Source organism: Oryza sativa, chromosome 4 (assembly GCF_034140825.1).
Source record: "Oryza sativa Japonica Group chromosome 4, ASM3414082v1".
NCBI classification, from domain to species: Eukaryota; Viridiplantae; Streptophyta; class Magnoliopsida; order Poales; family Poaceae; genus Oryza; species Oryza sativa.
Genome location: NC_089038.1, coordinates 35,887,627 through 35,914,176, shown reverse-complemented (window position 1 = coordinate 35,914,176; position 26,550 = coordinate 35,887,627). Strand labels below are relative to the sequence as shown.

General features: G+C 40.3%; 3 protein-coding genes across 4 annotated transcripts; 1 reads left to right on the top strand and 2 right to left on the bottom strand.

Moving 5' to 3' along the window:
• Positions 1–116: 116 nt before the first annotated feature.
• On the top strand, positions 117–10,855 carry LOC4337507 (increased DNA methylation 1). Of its 2 annotated transcripts, none has more exons than XM_015780720.3 (12): positions 117–404; positions 508–3,564; positions 3,708–3,831; positions 4,216–4,301; positions 4,697–4,938; positions 5,605–5,691; positions 6,498–6,597; positions 6,820–7,015; positions 7,136–7,332; positions 7,963–8,070; positions 9,118–9,895; positions 10,484–10,855. In XM_015780720.3, exons 2-10 carry the CDS (start codon positions 508–510, stop codon positions 7,981–7,983), a joined length of 4,110 nt encoding a protein of 1,369 aa, XP_015636206.1. In that variant the 5' UTR covers positions 117–404; the 3' UTR covers positions 7,984–8,070; positions 9,118–9,895; positions 10,484–10,855. The 2 variants fall into 2 exon arrangements, with proteins under 2 accessions (XP_015636206.1, XP_015636205.1); XM_015780719.3 differs by having other exon boundaries at positions 487–3,564.
• Positions 10,856–11,344: 489 nt separating this feature from the next.
• LOC4337506 (30S ribosomal protein S17, chloroplastic-like) lies at positions 11,345–12,305 on the bottom strand. The gene has a single exon (NM_001402462.1). It carries the CDS (start codon positions 12,234–12,236, stop codon positions 11,799–11,801), a length of 438 nt encoding a protein of 145 aa, NP_001389391.1. The 5' UTR covers positions 12,237–12,305; the 3' UTR covers positions 11,345–11,798.
• Positions 12,306–12,599: 294 nt separating this feature from the next.
• On the bottom strand, positions 12,600–24,771 carry LOC4337505 (transportin-1-like). Its single transcript, NM_001420025.1, has 29 exons — positions 24,465–24,771; positions 22,961–23,248; positions 22,702–22,791; positions 22,416–22,493; positions 22,262–22,342; positions 21,630–21,680; positions 21,047–21,132; positions 20,745–20,811; positions 20,596–20,652; positions 20,479–20,508; positions 20,145–20,204; positions 19,928–20,044; positions 19,077–19,190; positions 18,814–18,912; positions 18,283–18,408; positions 18,132–18,206; positions 17,951–18,022; positions 17,703–17,813; positions 17,137–17,220; positions 15,724–15,831; positions 14,672–14,773; positions 14,525–14,587; positions 14,382–14,456; positions 14,008–14,079; positions 13,793–13,917; positions 13,678–13,729; positions 13,532–13,600; positions 13,396–13,455; positions 12,600–13,295 (listed from the first exon to the last, which is right to left on the bottom strand). Exons 1-29 carry the CDS (start codon positions 24,642–24,644, stop codon positions 13,212–13,214), a joined length of 2,676 nt encoding a protein of 891 aa, NP_001406954.1. The 5' UTR covers positions 24,645–24,771; the 3' UTR covers positions 12,600–13,211.
• Between the last annotated feature and the right edge of the window lie 1,779 nt (positions 24,772–26,550).

Here is a 26,550-nt window from a genome sequence, read left to right as displayed (position 1 = left end):
CAATCACACATTTTGAGGAATATAGAATTTTCTTCTTCTTTTGCTTATCTTTAGGAGGATATAGATTTATTTTTAAAAAATAGTAAAGTGAGAGAGGAGTGAGCTGTGAGCGAATCAGGGAGGAATTGTCCCCAAGTCCAAGTGAAGAGAAGAGGTGTGAGAGAAGAGAAGAGAAGCGGCGCGGGGGAGCTCTGCTCTGCTCACTACTAGTGTTTCTCTACTCGCCGACGGGGCGCCGGGCGCCGCCACCCCACCCCCCCGAGCTCGCCGTCAGCCGCAACCGCCGGGGCTGGGGCTCCCTCCTCCACTCTAAGCTTGCTGCAAGGGAAGGGTTCCGCCGGCCGGCTGCATCCATCCCATCCCCTCCCGGCCAATTGGGGAACTGGAATCCCGATTTCATCCAGGTGAGTGAGTATCCCACTGCATCTGCATCTGCATCCGCATCTCTCCGTCGCCGCCTGCTCATCTGCTCATCTGGATCTGCAGCTAAATTACCTGCCACCGCAGATGGCCGCCGCCCACAAGCTAGGGTTCAGGGAGGAGGACGCCCTCAGGTTCCTCTTCGGCGAGGATCTCCTCGCCATGCACCACTCCGCCGCAGCCTCCTCCTTCGACAGGTCGCAACCCGAGGTCCAGGTCTTCAGGGACGTCTTCTCTCCGTCTCCACCTCTTCTTCATGTGGCCGAGACTTCATCCCTGCTCCCCACTGCTGCTGCTGCTGCGCCTGCGCCTCCGCCTCCGCCTGCGCCTGCGCCTTCACTCCACCACCACCTGCACGCGCTGCAGCCTCAACCCGCGCCCGTGGAGGTCGACGCCGCCGCCATCGATCCCAAACATTCTCACGGCCCCGTGCTACATGGGAATGGGAATGGGAATGGGAATGGAGGCCTCGAGTTGGACGCCGCATTGCAGGGCTTCGTTGCTTACTGGCAAGGCGGAGGCAGCTCTCTAAGTGTAACCGACGCTGACCTCTTCCATGACATGATGCAACCAACGCCGCCGCAACACTCCGCTGGACCTCCTCCTCCTCCCCCTCCTGCTGCTGCTGGAATGTGCACCGCCTTGGCTGCCAGCAGCAGCAACAGTGGAGTCGAAGATCCTTTGCCTTCCTATATGGAGGCACTAGCAGACTTCTCTGATTTCCACAATGACGCTCTTCTTTCCGATCCCTTCTTGAATCAGTGGCTCCAAGATAACAACCACTTCCCCACTGATATGTCCTTCACCTATGATCAACCCCAAATGCTTGACACCACTAGCCATACTCTATATTCAGCTACTACACCAGATCTGTCTGTCACAGGACCAGACCACTTCTCACTCTACAGCAACACAGTCTATGATACTACGCTTCTGCCTCACCTGTCCCGCGACTCTACTGCTTCTGCTCACTTTGTCCAACTTGACAACCTCTGTCAGAATTTTGGTACGCCAGGCGCAAGTATTGGTTCGCTTGATGATGCTGCTGATGTCGCTGCTGACAACACTCAACACTACGGCACTACTGCTGTTGCTTCCAAGAGGAATTTAAGCAGGGAACTCCCTGATCAGCTGGAGGTACATGCTCAGCACCTTTTCATGGATGCCGGCTGGACCATCAAGCCACGGAAAAGGAATGACAGGGCTAAGATGGCATCCTATTTCACTGCACCACACAGGGAGGTTGTTCATACCTCTCTAACTCAGGCTTGGAAGTTCTGTGGCAAGAAATTGTATGAAGCTACCCCGTGTTCACAACGCGGAAAGTGTCCTAAGGAGTGGTCAGATGTCGATACATTTTGGAAGGACCTCACAGATACAATGGCTTATGTCGATAAGATGCTCGTGAACCGCCAAGATGCACCCACTCTTCTTCATCGGTGGGAGCTTTTGGATCCTTTCATAGCTGTTGTGTTCATTGGTAGGAAAATTACTGCTCTGCAACAACATAAAACTCTTAGAGCTGTTGATAGTTCGACCTATGTTCTCAATGACAGCAGGAATGTCCCCTCAGAAAGTAAGAGCATGCTGAAATCCAGTGATTTGTTGCCCACTCGCATGATTCAACCTACTCCAGTGATCACGGACTCTGATTGTAGCACACTAGCAACTGAGAGTGGCAACGGGAATCATGCTTTACAGAGCTGCCATGACTTGGAGGATGGCCACAACGGGGATACTAACCTGAGTACTCTCTGCACACAGAGCCAGCTGTATTGCGCGGCAGGTGACACAAGTCAAAGAACAGAAAATCCCATTTCTGAAAGTAATGGACAAAGGGAACTTTGGTCTGGAGCAACACTTATTAATAGCGCAGTGAAAAAGACTAAGAAGAAATCCAAAAGGATATCAGATATTGATTCAACTGGACTAGATGGACTGCATTCTGAAAGTTTTATGCAGCCTGCTGTGGAAATTGTGTTAAACCAAGAAACCGAACTAGCAAGTGTGGAATTGTCTTTTGCAGAAAACAATATGCGCTCTGAGGAACATGGTATCTGTTCATCTGTTGGCACATCGAAAAGGCACTTGAAAGCTGAATCCAAATTAGCAAAGCTAAATGCAAACAACCAAAGCAACAAGCTCGACGTGCTCTTGCCTTCAGAAGTCATGCAAACCAGCATATTACAGGGCGAGGAGACTGTTGAGCAACCTGCAGGATTCAACATACTCCCAGAAAATGGTTCTACTCCAACGGAATCAGGTTCCAGCAAGTTCATCCCCATAGGAAATGAAGAGAAGAAGTTGCTGTCGCTGAAGGAATCATCCATTGGAATTTTCCCCAAGGATGTACATAATCTTCCAACGGTCAACTCTGTTCCTGTTAACCTATCCTACGAATCTAATGCTGCTGTCCTGAAAACTGATTTATCTCAGGAGTCACCGACGTGCAAGGCAGTTGCTGCTAAAAGAAAACCTCAAGCTTGGGAGAAGTATGCCAAGAAAAGGCCCCGTGTGTTACGTATCAATGACGATGATCTTTTGATCACAGCTATGGTGAAAAATAGGGATCTTGGCTCCTGCCACAAATTTGCTGCAGACTCCATTTTTTTGGATGCAAAGAAGTTTACAAAGTTTAAGAGCTCAAAGAAATGTGGCAGGCTACTTGCTCGAATGTCCGGAAAAGGAGGATCAAATCTGTTGGGTGGGAAGAGAGTAAGTTTGGCACGGAAAACAGTTCTCTGCTGGTTGATTGCCACTGGCTTTCTGACCGTAAAAGATGTTATACAGTACCAGAATCTGAAGAGCAACGAAGTTGTTAAGGATGGGCAGGTTACCTGGGAAGGCATTCTGTGCAATTGTTGCACCAAGACCTTTTCTATATCAGACTTCAAGGTTCATGGCGGTTGCAGTTTACCAAAGTCCTCATTGGGCCTCTTTCTACAGTCTGGCAAATCGTACACTCTATGCCAGGTAGAAGCTTGGTCTGCTGAATTTCTAAGTAGGAAATGTGATGCATCTGGTAGAAAAGTTGAGGCGATGGATGAAAATGATGATACGTGTGGTTTCTGTGGAGATGGTGGTGAATTACTTTGCTGCGACAATTGCCCATCAACATATCATCAAACTTGTTTGTCTGACCAGGTATCTAGCTTCTCTACTGTGTCATTGTTTGTATATTCAATAACTCCCCTTCATGTTTCAGTTAGAGTACACATTGTACCACTTTGTTCCAGAAAATTAAACCGATCTGTTTCATAAATTATTTCCTTCCTGTTGCATTTCAGGAACTTCCAGAAGGCAGTTGGTACTGCCATAACTGCACATGCCGGAGTTGTGGGAATCCACTTAGTGAAAAGGAGGTTTCAACATTCTCGGCTATCTTGAAATGTTTGCAGTGTGGAGATTCATGTAATAATTATGATCCCTCCTGTTTTGTCTTGTCCTTTTACATTCTTCTGCGATTGTTGGGCTGTGCTGCTGTGGTAGTCAGTTAGTGTGTATTCCACAAGATTGGTACTAAAACACTTTCAATTACCGTAATTTGGATGGGTATTTTGGTATTATATGTTCATTTTCACTGAAGTTGCTTTAGAGAGTCCATCTTCTATGTATAATTAGGGCTTATGCATCCAAGAGCCCATCTAGCACTTTAGCTGCACCCTATTTGAGAGTGCTTAAGCTTCTAGTAGCCATTTAATTTTGGCCATTATTTATAATGTACAGCAGATGAATTTGATCTTTCAATTTTTGTATTTAACTTCGTTTGATGCATTCTTGTTTTTTTGCTGGCAGACCATGATACTTGCATTGACCAGGAGATGCTCCCCTGTGGGGATAAACAATCCAACATATGGTTTTGTGGGAGATACTGTAAAGAGGTAATGTTTTTTATTTATAAGATGCTGCAGTGGAAGATTATTTAGTTAGTCACTAAGCCTAGTTCAGTTCTGGCTCTGCATTCTTTGTTATACACAATAGTTTCATCTACCTCATGTGCTCCACCAGAATCAAACCACTAAACAGTAGAATTTTAGCATGTGTTGCATATATTGTTCCTAATGCTTGGAAAAGAAAAACTTTAGGTGCAGATCTATGGCCACAAAGAATCAAACCTAGTTTTTCTTTCATGTCACTACAAATTCACTCTACCTTCGCATACCTTAGAAAATGCAGATTTTAGTTTTAGATATTTCTTGGAAACTGGTTTTGAATGTTGTTTTCTTACTATTCAATATTTCCTCACTAAACATTTTTGTGTTGTTATTGGTAACAGATATTTATTGGATTACACAATCACGTTGGAATAGAGAATTTTCTTGACAACGAGCTTTCATGGAGCATATTGAAGTGCAACACTGATGGGCAGAAGCTACATTCTTCCAAGAAGATTGCGCATATGACAGAATGCAATACAAAATTAGCTGTGGCTCTTACTATATTGGAGGAATGTTTTGTTCGCATGGTGGATCCTAGAACTGGTGTAGACATGATACCGCATGTCTTGTACAATAAGGGGCAAGTTTCTTATTTACTCTCTACCTATTATCATTTTTCCCAGTAGTAAGCTAAGATAGTAATTGGCGAGAGTTATATGCATCTATAGGGACAATTGAACATGCGTTCTCCCAACGTATGGCATGCTTTCAATTCTCTGTCTTGTAAAAAATGGATATCTGACTATCATCATATCAAATGAAGTAATGAACAAGAGGGCCAAGACAAGAAAACCCAGTTTGGTCACTGCATTTTCACTGCCTTTTATCCTTTTTATGTGAATTAAAGATGCAACGTTTCTGCATTAGTCCATTGAAAGATTACATTGCCTATTCAGCAGTTCAAAATGGAAGTATTGGGGTATTGCACATTGCTTTTGCATGCTAATCTACACAGTTGATATCATGCCATACTGGAGAGACAAGCCTGTACTGAAACCTTATATCCACTAATTCTTTTTAGATAAAGGAAGCTTTTATTTATCTCAGACGATTACTGAAACCTTTTATCCACTCATGGAACTGCCAGTATGAGTAATATCAAATTAGTATATGAATGTGTCCATTTCCTGTTATATTGGAATTTTTTTTTGACATGTTATATTGGAAAATTGATTTACCAGTACTTGCACCATTTATATTTTAGTGAACATTGTAAAGTTTACTAACATTGAGCACATTTCACCAGATCAAACTTCGCTCGCTTAGATTACCAGGGGTTCTATACAGTAATCCTGGAGAAAGGTGATGAGATTTTATGTGTAGCATCTATCAGGTAATGCCTTTGCTGATCGGTTTTTAGTTTTTCTGGGCTATACATTTTTTTCTTCTTTGCCCTGAAGTATTATTCTTGAACCGAGGTGATTTTTGTGATATCTTATGCTCATGCCATTGACTGTTGTCATTGTTTTCCATGTAATCCAAAACTTGCTAAGAGTATGCATGTGAACGGGAAAGTGCATGAACTTTGCATTACCTCTGTACCAAAAATGAAATATGGGCACCTGCAACAGGTGGAATGCCTACGGTCCCACCTGTCATCCATGATTCTTTTGCTAGTTTGTACATTCACATGTTGTTAAACAATGTCGCTGTAATGCTATTCCCCTTTCCCGTATTCCGTTAAAAATCCACGTTTAACATTTTCCGAAGAATCGCATCTCGCAGTTGATTATTTTTAGAGGAGCGCATACTTATCTCTCCACTTCGTACTGGTTATGCGTAGCTAATCAGTGATGACTTTCTACAATGGAGATGTCTAACATGGAAACCTGCAGTCATGTCATGTCCATTCATTGTAGTTCTTTTGATTTAATATTGAAAAAAATCTTGGAACCCTGAATGGTTAGATAACATATAATCACTAGTGCACCGATATTGTTCCTCTAGAGCTAATTGCCAATTTTCATATGATGAATACGTCAGCAAAGTGCGATGGATGAAAACAATGTTGTTGGAAATTATTTAGTAGACAATAATTGTGATTGTTGTTTGCCTCAGTTATTTTGACTATATGTTTTAAATTTCTCTTTTTCCCTGATACAGAGATGGTTATGATATTTCTGTTTCTATCTTATTCAGAGTACATGGGACCAAAGCAGCTGAGCTTCCATTTATTGCTACTTCTGTGGATTATCGCCGCCAAGGAATGTGCCGAAGACTTATGGACACCATTGAAATGGTACATTACACTTTGGAAATGAGATACAAGTGTACTAAGCAAATTATGGACTTATCATGATAATGCACCATGACAACTTCGATTAATAGGACTCCAACTGTGCTATAGATTTTAGGATGTGTTTTTCTTCTAAAATACTTGTCTACTTCAGTAACTGTTAGCATCTAATCTTATTTGCATGTCAAGATTTGACCATGTGAATTTTCGTTCCATTCAATGCAGATGCTTAGATCATTCCATGTTGAGACATTGGTCCTTTCTGCCATCCCAGAGTTGGTTAATACATGGGTGTCAGGATTTGGTTTCAAACCCATTGAAGATAATGAGAAGAAACAACTTCGTAATGTGAACTTGATGTTATTTCCTGGAACATCCTTGCTAACTAAAAGATTGGATGGAATTACAGCTGCCAAATCAGGTTAACTATCTTCCGGTTACCATTGGTGACATTTGCGTTCTCTGCTATATATTTTTGGACTTCTCTGCATTTCTTCCATCTTTTTTTATGTGTAGTAATACTGGGTGTTTGACTATGCAGAAGAGGACAAGGATGCATACAATGTTTCTGGATTACCTAATGGTAAGTGTTTGCCTAGCAGGAAAGGAAACGGGCATCTTGAACTCCATGATCTTGACTTGTTAGAGGCCGAGTTGAATACTGAGGATGCAACCAATGCTTCTTTCAGAGCACTGAAACATGAATGTGGTCCTGCAACATGGTTTAATCATGCCAAGGTTTGGTCCATCAACATTATAAAGCTTTATATTTTCCTTGATCAATTACGCCTCGGATGGAGCATTACGACTGCATGATTGAGTTGTTTAGTCAGCAAGGTTAAACCACAGCACTTTAAAATGCACCTAATACAAAGTGCTAACTCAATCAATCATAATACAGATGCAGTTGCAATTTATCATAGAGAATCTCTTGGGTCTATCCCAAACATAATAGCTATCATGGTCCTATATTTATGTTGAACGTCAAGACCATCATAGTGCTTTCTTCTACTCTGGGAGAAATCCATATGAAGAGATTATATCTTGAGGCCGTATATATGTAGTCTAAATCAGTTATTAATATATTTCAAAAATTACATTCCTACCATGGCTCTACATGTGGGCATAAATGCTTGGATTGTGTTCAAATGCTTTCCCTTTCACTATCACTCATAGCAGCTTCATGTGTGATGTAAATTCAGTGCAAATAAGCAGAACTTTTTGTGAATTTTGCATATGCATACAGCCCATTTTCGTTATAATGGCTTCATGGTCAAACATAAATGTTTTTTCTAGCTGTGCACATAGTAATGTTTTATCTCATAACTATAACTTATTCGTGCATTATGTATTTATGTTATTGTCCAGCTAGCTGTTGGGGAAGTGTGATTTTATTTTAAATCGAATTTCTGGGCTGTCTCTGGCTGTTACTCTGTGTTGGGCAACTGTTCAGGCTACTCATCCTTCCAGTTCCAGGTATTCCCCATTGACTTGTTTGCTAGAAATTTGGGCACCTTTATTTATCGCATTGCATGAGTTTGGGGTAGACGTGTGAAAGTTTTGGAGTGTGTCTGTGTTGGTTGTGATATTCCTCCCCTTTCTTTCTTTTTATTTTTCTGTTTGTTCCTTTTTTGGAAGATTGAGTTTGGAACTGATATTTTATTGGTGGGTCAATCCCCCAGAGTCTAGGCTATCTCCACAGTCCATAATTTGTTTTAGTATCATTTGGGTTAATTTTAGGTCCTCAATCCATCATCAAAAGAATCAGCAAAATAGAACATAATGTGGGGTTTGAACTTGATATGCATATGTAAACCTTAGTACACTACATCAGGTTTGCACTGGAGCTCCCTGAAGTGTCATAACTTTCATCTTGTTAATTGTGGTCTCACAGAGATCCAGGCCTACCATTTGTTGCTTCTGATACCCATTTGATCTGGAAATTAGTTGCATTGCTGAAACATAAGTGGCAATCTAAATGGTATTGGCAATTGTTTCCCATCTAAAATAGCAAAAGATTACCAAGTACCAGCATATGTTTTGTTTTTGTTGCTAATGTTATATTAACGTATTTTTATTTTCTATATGACTGTGTTCTGAAGATCAAAATGCCACACAAGCATGCCATTGTAGCTTTGATTTGTCCCTTTTCCCCTCTTTTCGGATGGCACTTGAATCTGTATCAATATTCAATACATAGTCCACACATGTTCATTTTTCAAGAGACCGTAGTTTAACACCATGTAAAATCATTCATGGAACAATAGTTCAACCACTATTCCTCAATTAGAATTCAATCGATTCAATGACACCCTACAAATCTTTAGCGACAATATATACTGTCATCATTCTTTAGTCATAAAGACAATCGTTTCATCAAAGATATTCCTTCATTTGTATAAAGTCTCAAGTAATGAAGCCAAACCAACTTGCCTGTGCAAGTGGGCAGACTGGTATAGTCGTTCTGTAGCTGATCCATCTCCATTTTTTGGCCTGATAATCTTGACGTTCTTTGCTCTGCAGTCCAGTACTATGCAATGAATTCTCCCGGATGCAATTTACCGGACCACAGCTCTTTTATTGCAAAACAGAAAGACATCTTCCAACTGCAGTTCATGATTCAATTCCCTCAGAGGTGCAGGTTAATGGATCAAATTGAGCTGGTCGAGCTAGATTTTATATTGAATACAGTGAAGCTAAGAAATCTGAGGGACACAAGATGGCATCATCAGATACTCAAATGTTCCCGCCTATCACTGAAATATGAAAAATGAGGGTATCTTCCAACTGCAGTTCATGATTCAATTACCTCTGAGCAGCTGGTTAATGGAGCAGATAGTCATGCAAGAAATAACAAGGGATGGATAGATGGTCTCATCTATCCCTGCAATATGAAAAATGAATGTTTGAGATGCAATGCGAAACTGTATTTTTTTGCTTTACTGAGTGAAGCACCTGAGTCGCGATCACTTGGACAAAAGCAGAACATGACTGACCCTTTTCTGAGTGATGTTGATAGGGATTTACCTAAGCTGTATGCAGTCACTGTTGATGGGTCGTATAAGCTGCATGGTGGCCAGAAGGGTTACTTGCAGAAACATGGTTAACATTTAACCCTGCGGAAGATATGAATGGTTGCACCTAGCAGCCATTGAAGCTGTTTTGAGTGACCATGGTGGACCATAGTGGATATTGTATGAGTGACTATTTAATGGGGATCGCGTTGCAAAGTTTAATGAAACTGAGCGGAGAAACTAATGCAATTTCGTCCTCGAAACAAGCACAGATACCAAGCTATCGAGTAAGCTCCCTTCTTTTTTGAATACTACAATGGTCATTTGATGCATTACTGACTCCACTGTAGGCTCGCATCTTTTCTAGTTTTCTGTGTGCAGTGTTTGAGAATTTAATATAAGTCTACTAAACTCTTACTCCCTCCGTCTCATTTAAGTGCAACCATGAGTTTCTGTGTACAACTTTGATCATCCGTCTTATTTTAATAGTATTTTTATTGTTATGAGACGATAAAACATGAATAATACTTTATGTATGACTTATGTTTTTAATTTTTTTAAAAAAATTTTTAAATAAGACAGACGATCAAAGTTAGGTAAAAAAAAAATATGGCTGCACTTAAAATGGGACGGATGGAGTACATCCTCAGTGTTTTGTTTGGTCAGAATAATTAATATACCTGTGGCAGAATTACCGACCAGATGTAACTATTATACTCACGCACTTGCACTTCACAATCTCGGTGCATTGCCCATCTCTACTGATTTGTTTGACCTTGCCAAAATAGTCGCCTCCCTCATCTTTATCTGCCTCGCTTCAGCATTTGCATTCGTCATCAGATAATTGATCTTCCTATTTTGTCCCAAACTTTCAGGACAAGTATCACAATGCTGGTGATCAACAGATCATTTGTCAGATGTTTCATTTGAGTCTTCCTCTTCCTGGGTGCAGTTCCTGCCTGCCTGGTAATTTTGATCAGCTGCTGGGGCTGGCGCGTCGCATTGCAGTGGAGATTTTCCTTTGCTGGTCTGCAGCCAGAGATTAGTTTTCTCACACCTGATACATCCCGGGCCATCAAATCTTGCAAGTTACTTACAGTAGTAGTACTACACTAGAGAAGTTTTTCCGAACCAAAGAATACTACTATTTAGATTGTTACAAGGCAAGTATTTTTTTGCCAATTTAACATGCAGCTGTTCATGCGTTTCTTGCACATTGGAAATCAAAACGTTGATTCGTATTTGTACTTGGATGGGCAACACGACAAATGCTAAACTGCAGAATGCAATGTCTTTCAATAACGTTGTAAAAGTAAAATCAGGAAGTGAAACAAAATACAGTGATCCTTCACAGGAAGAGATAATTGCTTCCATTAGCCTTGGGAGACTGGGGTGGACGATGCAAGCAAAGTATTCAGGCTCTTCCTAACCACCGCCTTTTATTTTTCACGTGCATGTTTTTTTAACTATTATATATTTTTTTAAAAAAAATAAAAGAAAATTGTTTAAAAGAATATATTAATTTTTTAAGTTTTTTTAAACTAATGCTTAATTAGTGTACTAGTCCATCATTTCGTTGTGCGTGTTGGGAGAGAGCGCTTCCAAGTTGTTCCAACCATCACAAAGAACACGCCCAGCAGGAGCAGGCGATGACTGACTGTTTCTCGTGTTGCTTGACCGTGCAGCATAGGTCAAGGGGTTTGTTTCTCTATAATTAATTTAAGCGGACAGTTATGTAGTAGAATTCTACCAGTATCATGTATAAACAAGTTTCCCGGATGGTTTAAAACAAATATCAAATTGAAATTCTCGAATCATATTAGGAACCATCACAATGAAACCGGGAAGCTTGCTGAAGACCGGGAACGTAGTTCGGAGGTGTTGTATCACTAGTCGAAGGTTATTGAGTTCTTTTAGTCTTTCGATGCTATAGAAGCCCTAAATAATTTCTTCGATGGGATGGGGGCTAGGATAACAGAATTACACAAGCACATTCTACTCTAGTAGCATTATATTGGTAGTATGGTTTCACTGAGTAACAACATGCATATGAGCAGATGAAATGAAAAGGGAACATAGCATTGCTGCTGGGGAAGTTCGAAATCCAGAGCAAATAAAAATCAATGGAGTACATAGTACAGCACAGATTATTACATTACGAATTTACGATTACGGGAGAAGAAAAATCCATCAATCGGAGGAAGGAGGAGGCGTGGGTGGCTGGTCCTGGTCTTGGGACTGGGACTGGGACTGGAGAGGCGGGAGGAGCTGGGACTTGCGGCGGGTGTCGCGCGGGGGGAGGGGGACGGCGAGGAAGTGCTTGGTCTTGGAGATGGGGCGGGAGCGGCGGAGCTCGACGACGTCGCCGACCTTGAACTGGTTGTCCGGGTCGTGCGCCTGGTACTTCTTCTTGATGCGCTCCCGCCGCTTGTACTTTGGGTGAGGAGCCAGCCGCACCACCTCCACCCCCACCGTCTTGTCCGCCTTCGTCGTCACCACACGCCCCGTCAGCTGCTTCGCCGCCTGGATCCTCAGCGCCGTCGCCGCGCCCGCCCACGGCGAGGCGCCGCTGCCCCCATTGCCCTGGACCCTCACAGGGGACGACACGAACGGGGTGGTCAGCAGCATCTTCAACGCTCTCTCTTCCTTGCTATCGTATCCTTGGCTGCCTCTCCACCCGTGGAAGCTCAAGAAGAAGCTGAGCCTGATGGACGGGTAGGGGATAAGGTTTCCGGTCGGACAACCCAGCATAATGGGCTGGCTACTGCAACATCACCGGCCCAGCCCATTTGAAAACACACTAGCTACTGTATGTATGCGTGCGTTCGTCTTGAAGCCGGATGGAAATGGAAGGTCAGCCAAAGCAAGACAAATGTGCTCATAACTCGCACTACCCAGACGTTAGGAGTAAGCGATATGCCGCTACATAGGCCTACGAATCTCAGGCTTGGATGATCAGGAGTATTTTCTTTTACCATATACCCTCTCAACTCACCTTGAACATCAGGCTCAAAGCTTGTTCAATCTTCCTTTTGTTTCAGTCTCAATGTTTGTTCAATACTTTTTTTTTATTGGGGAATGAATCAATACAACCCTGTCGAGCACAAAAGGAAAAAAAATAAAATAAAAGAGAGAAGACCCTACACCTAAACTCTTGGACCCATAAAATACACGCTACAAAACCTTTCCAACAACTCTATGTTGCTGCTGGGGTGCCAGTGCCAGTGCCAGTGGAGTGACAAAAAAACAGAACCGAGTCCACTGAACTGACCAGTACAATAGAACCTACAATCAAGCACAGCTCTTCGACCCAATCGACTCAATAAACCAAAAGGGAAGGTACTAGCCTTCATTCTGTCTGTCGTGGTAATTCTTTCTTACCACTCACTTGTGCTGAGGACAACGCACATGATGCTCTCAGACAGCAGTCCTGTGCGAACCAATATATCACTAGCAGTGGAGCATACAAAACTAACCGGCCAGAATCCATCACATCATAAAAATCACACACTGGCGCTGCACGATGAGTTCCCTTTCTTCTCTTTGCTTCCGTCCCAACGTATAGTAAAGAATAGACAACCAAAACAAATTCCGTCGGTATCCTCATACTCCGTATCTGCCTAATCTCTGAACGACCGCTGGCTCTAGGGTGGACATGCACTGTTCCCAACCCCCACTTCCGAGCATCTATGGAAAATGTTTTTTGTTAGTTTGTTGCATGTACGGTACCGATACAGAACCGCAATGAGGAATCGTTTTACCCGCCCTAAGAAAAAAAAATATATACCTGCTTGTATCCATTCAAAATCTGGCACACTTCATTGTGTAAACCTTCACTCTTTATCTCCTGTATAAACAAATATCGTGAGCTTCGGTGCAGAATACTGGTGCAGAAAGCATGTCTAATATGACAGGAATCTCACGTTCCAACTTGCACAGGCCTGGCAGATAAAAGTTAGTGAACCCACAGCTCCAGTTGGGTTTGCTGCTACCTAGTATAGAATGACAGTATTTTGTGTAAGTCAGACAGCTTTGTAAATTGTAACAGTAAGCAAAAGCGTGGATGTACCATTGCACATAGACCATGGAATGCATCCTCTTTCTCAAAATCATCTCGTATCCTGTACATGACGAAAATTAGATCCATAAAAGGGCACCAGAGAGCTTAAAGGACAGACACTTACATGCACAAGGCATTGCACCAGGCTTGCATGAAATGGTCCATGTGGGGGGCCACAATGTCTGGACAGACCCAGCAAAGCCTCCCAAGAGTGATTGCGCTATTTTCGAGAAGTGACTTATTCAAGCCCTGTAATAGTATGTCAGGACACACGAGGCATTTAGCTGAAATGCTCACTCGAGTAAAAGACGTGATGAGAACAACTTAAAATGCAATTACCTCAGGAGATTTTAAAATAGGCACCAAGCAAGAAACAACAGTGATAACCACAGGTGAAATTTCTTTGCCAATCTGGAAAGGAATAATCAGTTAGACATACCCACAACAATTTTACAAAATACCAATGAGTACTAGCACGTCATAGGCACAGAAATAAACTAGGAGTGCATGTTGCTGGCCAAGTTTAGTGTCAAAGTTGCCATGTGGCAAATGTGATTGGCAGTAGAAGCAGTAACAAAGGTTTAAGGTATATCCTGGGAAACAGGTATGGTACTAGTTGCTCAGAAAAGAAAGGAAACATCTATGTGTATCAATCTAGGGTTGCAATATCTTTTGAAATAAAAAAAACTAGGGTTGCAAAAGTGGTACAAAACCTTGATTGCTAATTCTCCAATTGCCCAACAGGCGTTGTTAGCCACTGACACAGCCTCCTTCACACATTGCGGGTTCTGCAGCAACAACATAATGTGAGGAGTGAATCCGAGATGTTATACTATACCAGATAGAAAATACTTACCAGTTGCTTCGCAGCAACATTAAGGAATTCTTGAAGGCGGGGATGCAGATGTATAGGGCAAACCTACATGAATAGTTGTTATTTTTTTTATTGGCTACAAAGCAACTTAAAACAATAAAAGGTGGACTTTGGTGGTCTGCAGCGAACCCTAGAAAGGTCCCCCAGGAGGGCGAGAGCACTCTGTCGAACATCCGCTGCTTCATCCATACAACATTGCAAAAGAATATCTCTCAAACTGCTTTGTGAAACCTAAAACAAAATGAAGATGGCTTACACAGATATCGAAGAGCTACACACATCACACTTTGAAGTGTCTTACAAATAATAAAGAAAAGGCAGTATGAAGCACAATCTTTTCTGAAACCCCCAAGTTTTCATTCAACTAATGCCCTCTTTGGTTGGGTTTAGGCTTTTAAGCCGACTTTTCAGTTTATATGGTTTATAACCGATTGACTTTTAAAAAAGCCAAACGGAAAAGCTACATGTTTGTTTAGGCTTAGACTTTTTGGCTTATAAGCCTATAAACAAAGAGGGCCTAAACCATAGTTAGTAGCGTCAAGACCAATTTCCCAGTCACTTTGTTTGATAACCATCATCTCAACTATGTACCGACATGTACCTTATTGCAGCTCACATTCTAACATATTATGGACAACCTACAGAACTTGGATCCTCTTTTTTTGGAGAAGCATGTCTTAGTATTTGTAACCCTACCTTTTCTTTCATCTATTAATCAGTATAGCCAATACAGGAAAGGACCAAATATTACCCACATGTTGTCTATCACTTCAAGCTAGACATGTGCAACTAGCTCCTAGAGAGAAAAGGGTGATGGGGATCCACAAGTCTAACAGCTTCTGTGAAACTTCAGCCTGGAACATCCATAAACAGTCTCCATTCTTCCCTGTTGATATACTCATTGTGCACCCCAAAAACTATCATTTATTAACAGAGGCAGAATGTCTACTTTAATGTCATGCACCAATGAAACAGGTTGGTTTGTCTGCTCCGCTCATATGGTCTAACCCCTTAGTGTAATTCTATTCCAAGAAATTCGTCACATAATCTATGTGCATAAAGAAAGAGTAGGGCTTGGAAAAGGTATGGATCTCCTACAGATTACTGAGGTCGATAGGTAAGGGAACAAAGAGTAATTAACAAAAAAAAGGAAATATCATTGGCCATATAGTTGAATTTACCAGGCTTTCAATACCAGCGCCAAGTCCTTCTGCAAGTCCTGACAACAGATCCAATGCACACACAATGAATTCCTTATCATATAATGCACCAGCTGCAGCAGGATCAACCTGCATGTAGAAAAAGTGATCCCGTATAAGTTTCTTTGATGCAGATGGAGTCAGCAGCATCCAGATTCCAGTGAAGATCAATGCCGATTGAATTGACTTTTTGTGGAATTGAGAGGAACAGCGACAACCCCAATAAGGTGACAAGTCCTGTCTCCTGATATTCTTCTATTTTGATTGTATCCCTAATCCTATCTCTAGGTTTGTTCTTTCAAAATAGAATATGTAAAAAATATAATTACATTAATGTGTACAGTCATTATTCCTGTATATTTTGATTGTATCCCTAATCCGATCTAGGTCTGTTCTTTCATAATAGAATATGTACTAATATAATTACATTAATGTGTACAGTCATTATTCCTGTATATTTTGATTGTATCCCTAATCTGATCTAGGTCTGTTCTTTCATAATAGAATATGTAAAAATATAATTACATTAACGTGTACAGTCATTATTCTTGCAGGGCATGTAAGTGATGGGAAGCAACCTTAATGTGGTTTAACCTTTAATGTGGCTTTCAAGTTTCAAGACCATAAAAATGATAGATGCATTATTTATTAGATTTACCGATTAGTAATAAACAGCTACAAATTAATAGGTTTATTACTTGGGTTGGAAATAACCAACTTGATATCAGCTATTAATTTATCTTCCACTAAAATAACGAAGGAGACCATTAAGCATTTGATGCTAACCGATCTGTGGACTGTAGTCACATGCCAGAAAAATAGAGTTAGCTGCTTGGATAGGAAAGATCCAGCATCATATCCTTAAGATTAGAGTGGCAATGATCTCATTTTTTCCTATCATTAAGATTCAGTTGTAACAGAAAGTTCCCAGTTAGTTCTACAACTAAATAATTTCGTTAGCGTTATTGACTGGCCCTCCAAATCAAAGTGGATATGTCCAGTGCAATGCTACTGTTAGAAGGTGTGTAATTGTGTTTTGTATTGAAGAATAGTCAGTCAAGTTTCAGTTCCACTAAGAGGCCTTGTTCGGTTAATCCCTCTCATAAGGGGATTGAGGGGGATTTGGAGGCTATTGTGGTGTAGAATTATTTCCCTTAAATCCCCTCCAATCCCTCCCTCTCGGAGATTAACTGAACAAGGCTAAAGATCAATAAATACCACACCTAAAAAAAATTGAATTCTAAGGAGGTAGAATACTTGAAATAGAGAGGATCAGTGGACCAATCAACTAAAATCCATAAGTATAACTAAAAAAAGATACTGCAGATAGCTATGCTTATGTGAGAAGCAAAGAAACTGTATTTTAATATAAGAGGGAAAAAAGATTTCACAGACCTTTGCCAGGTGCTGAGATTGGATAAGATTGATGCATCTCTGAAATACTGGCTCAGCAAACTGTGAAAATCCTGGTCCCAGGGCCTGAAATAAATAAATAAATAAATAAATAAATAAATCCTGATCATGTTGATGCCAGCCCTGATTGACATATCAGTATGTTTCAGACATCTTTACTTGCATTATTGGTTAAATATTTGAGTTAAGTATTGATGAGGTAAGAAACTCATGGTGGATCACGATTTGAAGAGTCAGCTTCTATCCTAATTGCATTATTGGTTAAATATTTGAGTAAAGTATTGAGGTAAGAAACTCATGGTGGATCACGATTTGAAGAGTCAGTTTCTATTCTAACTTGTTTTCTCTATTGTTACTGCAAATTAAAATCTTAAGTTAACACAAGACAAAATGGACCAAATTTTCATCAAGAACATTTAACATACTGTCTGGAGATTATAACCACGAATATCGCAAAAGATGCTCTAAAATGGGTATGAAGGGACCTTCAAATCAAATTTAGCATGTTCAAACTAGAGAAGGTAAGCACAGACAAAAACTGTAAGTACCTGAGCGATAGATGTAAAGCATTCGAGCAGTGGGAATAAATCTTTATCAGAGTTGGCAAGTTGCTGCCATTTTGTGATTAGTGGTGGCATAAATATATCTAGATATTTTGCCTGCGCAGCATATTAAAAGTAGTTAGTTATAAGTAGAAGGAATCAACACACAAAAGGAATCAGACAAACAAAGAGACATAATTGCTTGTTAATAGAAAAGAACAAACAAGAGAGATATTCATCAAAATGCTTTGCACCTGGTTAAGCTCAGCTCCAACAGCATCAGCAAGAGTGCCGAGAGCATCATAGAGTATTCGAAGGTTTCGTCTCTGCTCATGAAGCAACACGTAGAGTTAAAACTAATGAGGCCTTAGGAAGCACTTGTTGGATTGCATTGTTCAATGCAATTGAAAATTATGACTTTAAATTACAAAGAACCTGGTATTTTCCATAGGCACACATAAGGTGCTGCAAAATAATTCCCAAGTGTGGTACTAACTCTTCAGCAGCCTCCTGAAAACAGAAGAAAATATATAATAATTATACAGAAAATCTCAAACAGAAATGGTTCAAAGATCAAGTAGATAACCTCTTCAAGCGTTGCAAATGCCGAACACGCCGCCTCCTGCACTCTTTTGTTAGTATCCAAAACCCTCCTTAATAAACCTAAGAGGATTTTATCAAATTGTTCACGACCATTGGGATGCTCTAGGCTCTGCATCAGCAAAAAAGGATGCACGATAAGTTAAGAATCATCTATGGATTGCATATAGATAAATAAAGAGCAAGTCCAGTTCATAGAGCATTATATGAACACAGCGAACCTTTGGACCCCCCCCCCCCACCACCACCACCACCAGAAAAAAAAACCCAAATAGTACAAAATGCATGTCGTTAGGAATGAAAAAATGAGTAGTCTGCCAACTGATGTTTAAAAGGCAAACACAGCACGCTGAACAAAAAAAAAAAAGCCAAAGTCCACATTGTCATGTACCTACTTTAAATGCATAATACAAAAAGGGGGTGGGGTGTGTGTGGTGTGGGGTTAGCTTTTGAAGGAAAACAAAAATCTTCCAGTATAGAAGATGGTAGATTCAACACTTAGGAATGCTCATATTACCTGTACAATGAATTTACTATATCGGGAGAGGGTCCAACAAGTAATACTCCGTATAAGAGGAAATTTATCGTCAAGAAGTGGAATAAGAAAAGCAACAATCTGCAAATGAATAGAACATGTTAGGATAGGTACAATTCACAATGAGAAGGGAAGCAGAATAGACAGATGAAGAAATCAAAAGTGAGTCTCAATACACACATGCTACTCTTTTCCTAATGAAGTTCAAGGAATTAAATACAGCAATAGTTAATTGATAAAAATACCTGCGGAAGATGGGGATATAGCCCAGTAATGCATCCCTCCGCTATAGCACCAATAGACAAAACAGCAGCTTCCCTCTCCTTCCACGCATCATCGTCAGTTCGAGCCAGATTTTGCTGCAAAATACAGAAAAAGGTGTATGTTTATCCAAATCATTCAAGGTCAGAAACAGCACACAGCATCGGAACATATAAACACTTGGCCAACAACCCAATAATGCTGTGGATAGGGTTCTACAATAATGCTTCAATATTGAACTCCTACAAACAGGTTTCTAAGTAATTGACAAAAACACGGTATAATTCATCTCTTTACAAAGGAAGTTAGAAAGTCCCAAATCCCTTAACTTGGCGAACCACAACAGAGTTCATTCATTTTATAAAAAAAAAAAGCCATATTACATCAACAGCCTTCACAAAGGTAACTCGCCCCAAAAAAGTACAGGAATAAAGCAATAAGTTGGCAAAAAAAAACGTAGTTCACCTTGGAACATTGATTATTATTTGAAGCCTAAAGCCATTTTTTGAGATTGACATATAAACTTAAGCATTATGGTTTATCAGCTTCTACAAAACATATGATGATGCAGCTACTGTAACGAACCAGAAACTGCTAGTTCATATGTTACCAACTAATCAGGAATCATCACACCAGTTTCGAAGGAAAAAAAAGATTGGAAGTGCCCAGCTGACAAGGTGTGTTCAAGATCAAACTCTACAATTTGCAAATTCAGATCAGAGCAATGCCAAATATACCTAGAATTTGAGTAGCAGCTCAGGGGCTAATGCATCACAATATCAATCTTGATAAATATGCTAGCCATAATAAATACAAAACCAAAAGTACAACTTACCTGTATCAAAGGCATTAAAGTAGGAAGAATGTCATCACCGAAAACATTAGAAAGGACATCCAGGCCAGCAGCACTACATTTCCTCAAATTCCAAACATTTACAGCATCATCATCATCCTGTCCATACGACAACAAAACAATGTTATCTTCATCTCGACAGTTTAAGTTGGTGGAAGTCATTAAGCTTTTTAAAAACAAATAACATTTCTGGACTCACATCGTCTTCTCCGGTTTCAGATCCATGTAGTCGAGAGGCATGGAACCGGGGCTTCAAGTCCTGTTATACAATGCCTTTCTTGTTTATAAAGAAATAAAAGCAGAGAGCATATAGCTGTAAAACATACAGTCACTTTCCATATCTTTTATAAATTTTAGGGTTGCCCAACCTAATAAAGGAGCAATAGACAACGCAAGCTGGTAGTAACTAATTTCAAAAAACATAAAAGGTAGCAAAACCTCTGATACACCAGTTCCAGAACAAAACTACAGGACTGCAAGGTTAATCTAGGACATTCACTGAGAACTTTATCGTTACAGAAGATTTAACCAACCTGATCCCTGTCTGGAAACGATTCGTCCTCCTGATAACATATAATATATATCAGAGCAAGTCACTATCACCAATAACCCACCAGTGAAATATGCGAGATATAAAGAAAATTTACCACCTCAGCATCAGCAAGTGATTCGTCATCATCAGAATAGCTCATGTTTGATAAGAGTGTCTACAAATGAATGCAAGCAAAATATGTAAAGAAACTGTGACCAGCTCTCAAATGCATCAGAACTAATTATAAAGAGGGAAAGGGACAGTTACTGGGATTAAGCGTGGCAAGAACTCTCTCAACCCCTCAGGAGGCATGCTGACATCACAGTATGCCGACCTAGATATGCACCATAGTTACAACTTCAATAAAGCATTAATCAACATAAAAGAAACTACTGCCTATATCGCAGCTGATGATAGTTTATTTAAAATCAGATGGATGACGCCTAATAAAATGTGAGCATAACGAACTACTGAAATTTTAAGAATAAGAACAAGTAGTTGACACATAGATATGGACACAATATAGTTTTGATATGCATGCTGGATTACCATGTTTACAGGGGACATACCAGAATTCACAAGCCTCGAGAGCAACTTCATCATCTGAATCTTTATTAGCTTGCAGCATCAATTCGGTAACATTTTTCAAATGAGGCTGCAGTTTACTATCCAATGTTAGATCCAGCATAACACAAGATATAAGCAATTGAAAAATCTACAAATGAAGATCAACAACCCCAGAGATAAACAAGCAACCCTAGTCAACGACAGTTGTTTATTTCTTAAAAAAATGAATAGCATGAAATCTGAGCTCAATAGGGTAACTTCACGGACTACTTAATGAAAAAATAACAAAAATCAGTGCAAAGTAAACCTTGCAGCAGGGCATCAAAAGTATTGTGATTAAAAACAAACAAAAAGAAAACAACAGATATTGGATAGTTTCTGCACAAACATAAACACAAGGGAAATTAAACATTTCATTGCCTGGCTACAAACCAGGGCATGAGCTGCAAGTGAAATGTGTGTGTATGTGGCATTTAATCTGGTGTGAAATATTTAGATCTTAGGATTTATTATTTTTTAAAAAAAATAGAACTTATGGTAATTTTATTTGAGATTGCTGAAATGCCCAGGCAATGTGCTAGTTACCTCCAAAATTGATGGCCTTACTTCAATAAGCTGAACCCAGGCTGAGCAAACCTATCAAAGAGACAGGAAGCAGAACTATATCAAGGTAAAACATGCAACTGAGCAACTGAATAGTACATAGGAGCATCTATAGATACTCACTGTGCTCCCTCCTGTCATAAAAACATGTAATTTTGGACATGTTTCAAGTAAAACTTTAAAACTTTGAACATCAATGTCTTTTTAAATATTCGGATTAGCCTTCACTGCGTTATAGTTTTATCAGGGTTTTCAAATGATCCCCAGTAGAAATTTATCTGTCGAAATTGCATTTTTGAAGACCATGTCCACGTCAACGTCAAAAACAACATGTTTTTGCAACCGGAGGGAGTGGTCAGCTAGAAAAATGAACTCATAAAAGGATGAAAGGAAATCTAGGTAGGCCTCATTGTTCTTAAGGGGTATAATCAAGCTTTCGTTATTCCGGAACTAGAAAGTGTTCTGAGTTTTATCTTATTTTGGTTTAATGTGGATCTTGTGGGATGCTCTGTAAATTGTGTACTTCTATACACTAATATAATTATTTTGGTTATATTTCCATAAAAGAAAGTAGTTGGATAGCAACATAGTGTAATTTCTCTATGGTGAAATACCAGTTTCCGAACATCTGCTGACGGATCCTTTGCAAGGTTGAATAAACCCTGAAGATACTGATCCATCGACATGTACAAAGCCTGCATATAAATGAAAATGATTAGAAAAATTGTTAAGCAAGGTAAGACATAGAGAGAGGAGGGGTATTCTTACTGCTGGCATGACCACGATGTACTGATTAATACAGCCCAGAGCTAGCTTTCTAAGGATTGCATGTGTTGATTGGAAAAACTGAAAAATCAATTGAGCAGACTGTTAGAACAAATGCTGCAAACATGTTGACCAGAGTGTGCAAACATGTATACACCTCCACAGATGCATGTTGTGAAGAGAATAAGCATTCAGATGGTGCACATAAACAGATAGAATTTATGATTTTACAGATTGTGGAAATGAAAGTACACACACCATGTTTGATAGTTATAGATGTAACACAAACCTGCAGTAATCTTGGCATGAATACATTGATTGGCCGTTCAGGCAAACCAGGAACATCAACATCAAGCTCCTCAGGAACATCCTCACAGATCTGTAGAAAAACAAGTTTTTGAGCATGCAAATCATGTTCAAGTTCACATAGAGTATTCATGCTACAGGTTCGCTACTGAGTTACTGCTTAAGCACGTAGACACCAACTGTTCGAAGTCTTCTATGTGAAAATCACAGATCAGGCTCAAAAATATGAGAGAGAAGTTTACCTTGTATATAGCATCCATAGCACCTTCCATATGATCCAGATCATTACTGTCCAAGCATTGATGTAGAGCTTGAAACAACTCGATCCATCCAGCAACTCGAACAATTTGAAAGAGTACACTGATGACTGTTCCGACTGTGGATCTGATTGCCTTATTGGTTGCCCCTATACATGGCAACAACTCAGACTTTACGTACTGCTGGGAAGCAGGAGGCATGGAGCTGAAAGTAGCTCGGAGGTTGTTTTTCAGCAGAAGTCCAGCAGCTTGCCTGGCTTCAAAAGATTTTCCCTGGCAAGAGATTTGACTACACGTCAGAGAAGACATAAACACTAGGAGGTTATAGGGTTATAACCGTATCAAGATTAAAGAACACATTTTATTCCAGAACAAGGCTGATAATCTGCAGAGTTCTTACAAGGCTAAATCTGCATCAGGTCTACAGTTTCCTAGCATTGGTTGGCCATAAAAACGAAAAATAGTATTTCAAAGGTTGAAAGAAAGAAACAAACATTTTAAAAATTTTCATCCTACCTTGCTGCCATTGTTTAGATAAATATCATCCCAACTGTATGTGTAATTTTCTAGAGGGAAGGAGTGGATATAGAATCATATTGAATGTATTATTTATTGATTGATATTGATGAATCAAGACCGCACTACTGTATGGTGCACGAACACCTTAAACCAAAACAACAGTATTGCTTCAATTCAATCTGTACATCTAATTAGGGAGCAATTTGGTTTTTAACAGGTGTCCACCCCTATATTTAAGCTTTCACGTGATGTTGCCTAGTTCCATAAAAAGTAAACCTCACTAAAACCTGAGGTCATTTCAAATACGTTGCGCTACGGGCTGACCTATGACTTGTCACAACAGCAAATAATGTGAGGAGTAATCTAAAAATTCGGAGGTTGTACTTTAGAAAGCATGTATGACAAGACGGGGCATCGCAGTGACATAAACGCATGATTTAGTTGCTGCTCATTTGCTTAAAGAAAACTGAAACCCTTGTATATGGAGACATAGCAGCTAAAACAAGAAGGCGAAGGAGTGTGCACGGGCATGTAGGGTTGTGTGAGAAGAAACAAAATGAATTTCTAACATAGTTGTAAGCATGGGCAATGTAATTATAATCAAACGCAGTAGATAAGATGAAACATGTGGAAGTATCTCCGACGAACAGACACCACGCCATTGAAGAGGTGGTATCAGCAGCTGAGCATCGAAAATCCCACCCAATCAGCAGTGGCGATTCTACAACACGAGTAACTTCTAATGTAGCAACCAACCGAGCAATTGGAGCTTCTAATGTAGCAGTCAAACGGGGGCAAGGCAAGCAGGAAAAAAACAGTAAACGATAAGAAGAAGCGGCGCGATTCAGATCGAGAGTAATCCTGCAGCAGCGTTAGAGGCAGGGGTATCGCATATTCGCATCGGTGAAAACCCTAGCGAGGGGGGAGTTGGGGATGGGGAAGGGAAGAGGTAGAGTAGATGATGGATGACCTCTCCGCGGGCGAGGAGGAAAACCAAGTAGTTGTTGAAGTCAGGGAACTGGCTGTAGTGCTGGAGCTGCTGCCAGATGCGAGCCTGGTCGGAGTTGGGGGAGATGTGCGCGTCGAGGAGGGTGCAGATCTCGCGGAGGCCCTCCTCCTGCGGCTGCCACAGCGCCGCCGCCGCCGCCATCGCCGCCGACGAAGCTGCGAGTCGAGAGGAAGAGGAAGAGGAGGGCGAGGCGGCGGCTGAGGAGAAGACAACTCCGGAGGAGAAAGGGAATCAATCAATTGGAGGAGTAGTATTTCCCTTCCCTTACTTATTAGTATTACTGTTTGCTCCTCCAATTTTATCTGCTACTCCATTTTTCTTTTACCTTTTCATTTACCCCCCCCCCCCCATCTCTCATCTTCTGATTCTTTCTCTAATTTTAGCATCCTTGATTAGGGGTTTATTATGTAAACTAATGGTGTAGAAATTTACTTAGGCTACTTTCGATTTGCTTGGTTGAGGTGCAATTTACCATTGAACAGTTTAGAAAACGTGCCCATAATAAATAAGGTTGTTTCACGACGTAAATAAAGTACCGAAAATGGAGCCTTACTCTCCAATAATTGGCTTTTATACGGAAACGTTAAATGGAAATAAAAGAAAATATTATTTTCCTATTAAATGGAAGACCCATGCGCGCACGCGTCCACGGGTGTGCATCCTTTATTACAAACTCAAATGAACTGAGGCCAATGATTTATCGGTTCATCAGTATGTCATCTTAACCATCGTAGTGTTGATGCTTTGCAAAATACACATATTTTAATTGTTATCAATATATGCCATACGTGCTGGAGAATTAAGGTCATTCTCAATGTTACTCCAAGAAAGAAGGTAATTCCAAAAAAAATTTATAAACTAGGTTGTTTATTTTTATGCCAAAACTTTGGCTAAGTTTGTTCAAATCAAAGCTTTTTATTGCTTTGCCATTTTAGTACTGACCATTTTTTCCAACAAACCTATGGGTATTTTGGCATTACCCTTTTTTTCTATTGCTTTATTAGGCATTGAACAAGCATGCACACCCTAAAATATCAACCCGATTGAATGAAAATAACATTGTTATTAATTTCTGTCAACCTACCCATATATGTGCGTGGAAATAAATAATAATGGACCTCCTTTGTTGTCTTTCATTTGCTCTTCTTTTCTTTCATATCCATGACACATAGTACTGCACAATGGCACCACATATCAGTGATACATATGATGATGGTAGTTTTGAATCCAAAATTTTAAGGATGGCACTAAGGGCCTGTTTGGTACAGCTCCAGCTCCTAAATTTAACTCCAGGAGTTGAGTCTGGAGTGGAGTTGTGGAGCTGCCTGAACCCAGCTCCACAACTCTAGTTCATTTTGTGAGAGAGCTCCACCCAGCTCCACTCCCAGTTTTGGTGGAGCTAAAACTGTTTGGCTGAGCTCTAGCTCCAGGAGGGATGGAGCTGGAGCTGGAGTTGTGCCAAACAGGCCAAGCAGTTTCAGCTCCACCAAAACTGGGAATAGAGCTGGGTGGAGCCCTCTCACAAAATGAACTTAAACAAGTTAAGATTCATTGCACGTATACAGTAAAGCCTAGTTATTTTCTTCAACTCGAAACTTCAACTTCTTATTTTTCATTAGCATGTTTTTCAAATTATTAAATGTTATAGCATAGAAGCTTATAATAGTTAAATTTTAATTATTCATATACTAATAAGCCTTCTCATCCTGCATGCGTTAAAATCTCCATACGAACCTATGGAAAGAATGCGGCCTTAATTAAGGTGCTCTCTCTAACTGAGATGAATATTGCACTGATCTAATGGGTTCAAACAAATTTACAAATTGTACGCCCAATAATTAAGTTGGTAGTGGTTAGTAAGAAAATAATAAAACTGTATATTGATTCTCCCTACTGAGAGAGAGAGCTTCGTATAAGTTGGTCAAGAATAGTCCCATAAAAAAGATAAATCGGTATAGTGGTATTAATATACGTATCTTAATTTTGTTTTTTCTCAAAAACATAGTATAAACGTAAACATTCACAACGTGTGACTCCGATAAACGCC

What these genes read in the sequence shown, in the direction of transcription:
- LOC4337505 (NM_001420025.1), bottom strand. Translation starts at nt 24,644, where the DNA reads ATGGCGGCGGCGGCGGCGCTGTGGCAGCCGCAGGAGGAGGGCCTCCGC. An exon ending in CTCGAGGCTTGTGAATTCTG is followed by an intron (nt 20,812 to 21,046) that starts GTATGTCCCCTG and finishes GTGCATATCTAG; the next exon opens with GTCGGCATACTGTGATGTCA. An exon ending in CTATTTTAAAATCTCCTGAG is followed by an intron (nt 13,918 to 14,007) that starts GTAATTGCATTT and finishes ATACTATTACAG; the next exon opens with GGCTTGAATAAGTCACTTCT.
- LOC4337507 (XM_015780720.3), top strand. Translation starts at nt 508, where the DNA reads ATGGCCGCCGCCCACAAGCTAGGGTTCAGGGAGGAGGACGCCCTCAGG. An exon ending in TTTGCAGTGTGGAGATTCAT is followed by an intron (nt 3,832 to 4,215) that starts GTAATAATTATG and finishes TTTTGCTGGCAG; the next exon opens with ACCATGATACTTGCATTGAC. An exon ending in CATGGTTTAATCATGCCAAG is followed by an intron (nt 7,333 to 7,962) that starts GTTTGGTCCATC and finishes GTTATTGTCCAG; the next exon opens with CTAGCTGTTGGGGAAGTGTG.
- LOC4337506 (NM_001402462.1), bottom strand. Translation starts at nt 12,236, where the DNA reads ATGCTGCTGACCACCCCGTTCGTGTCGTCCCCTGTGAGGGTCCAGGGC.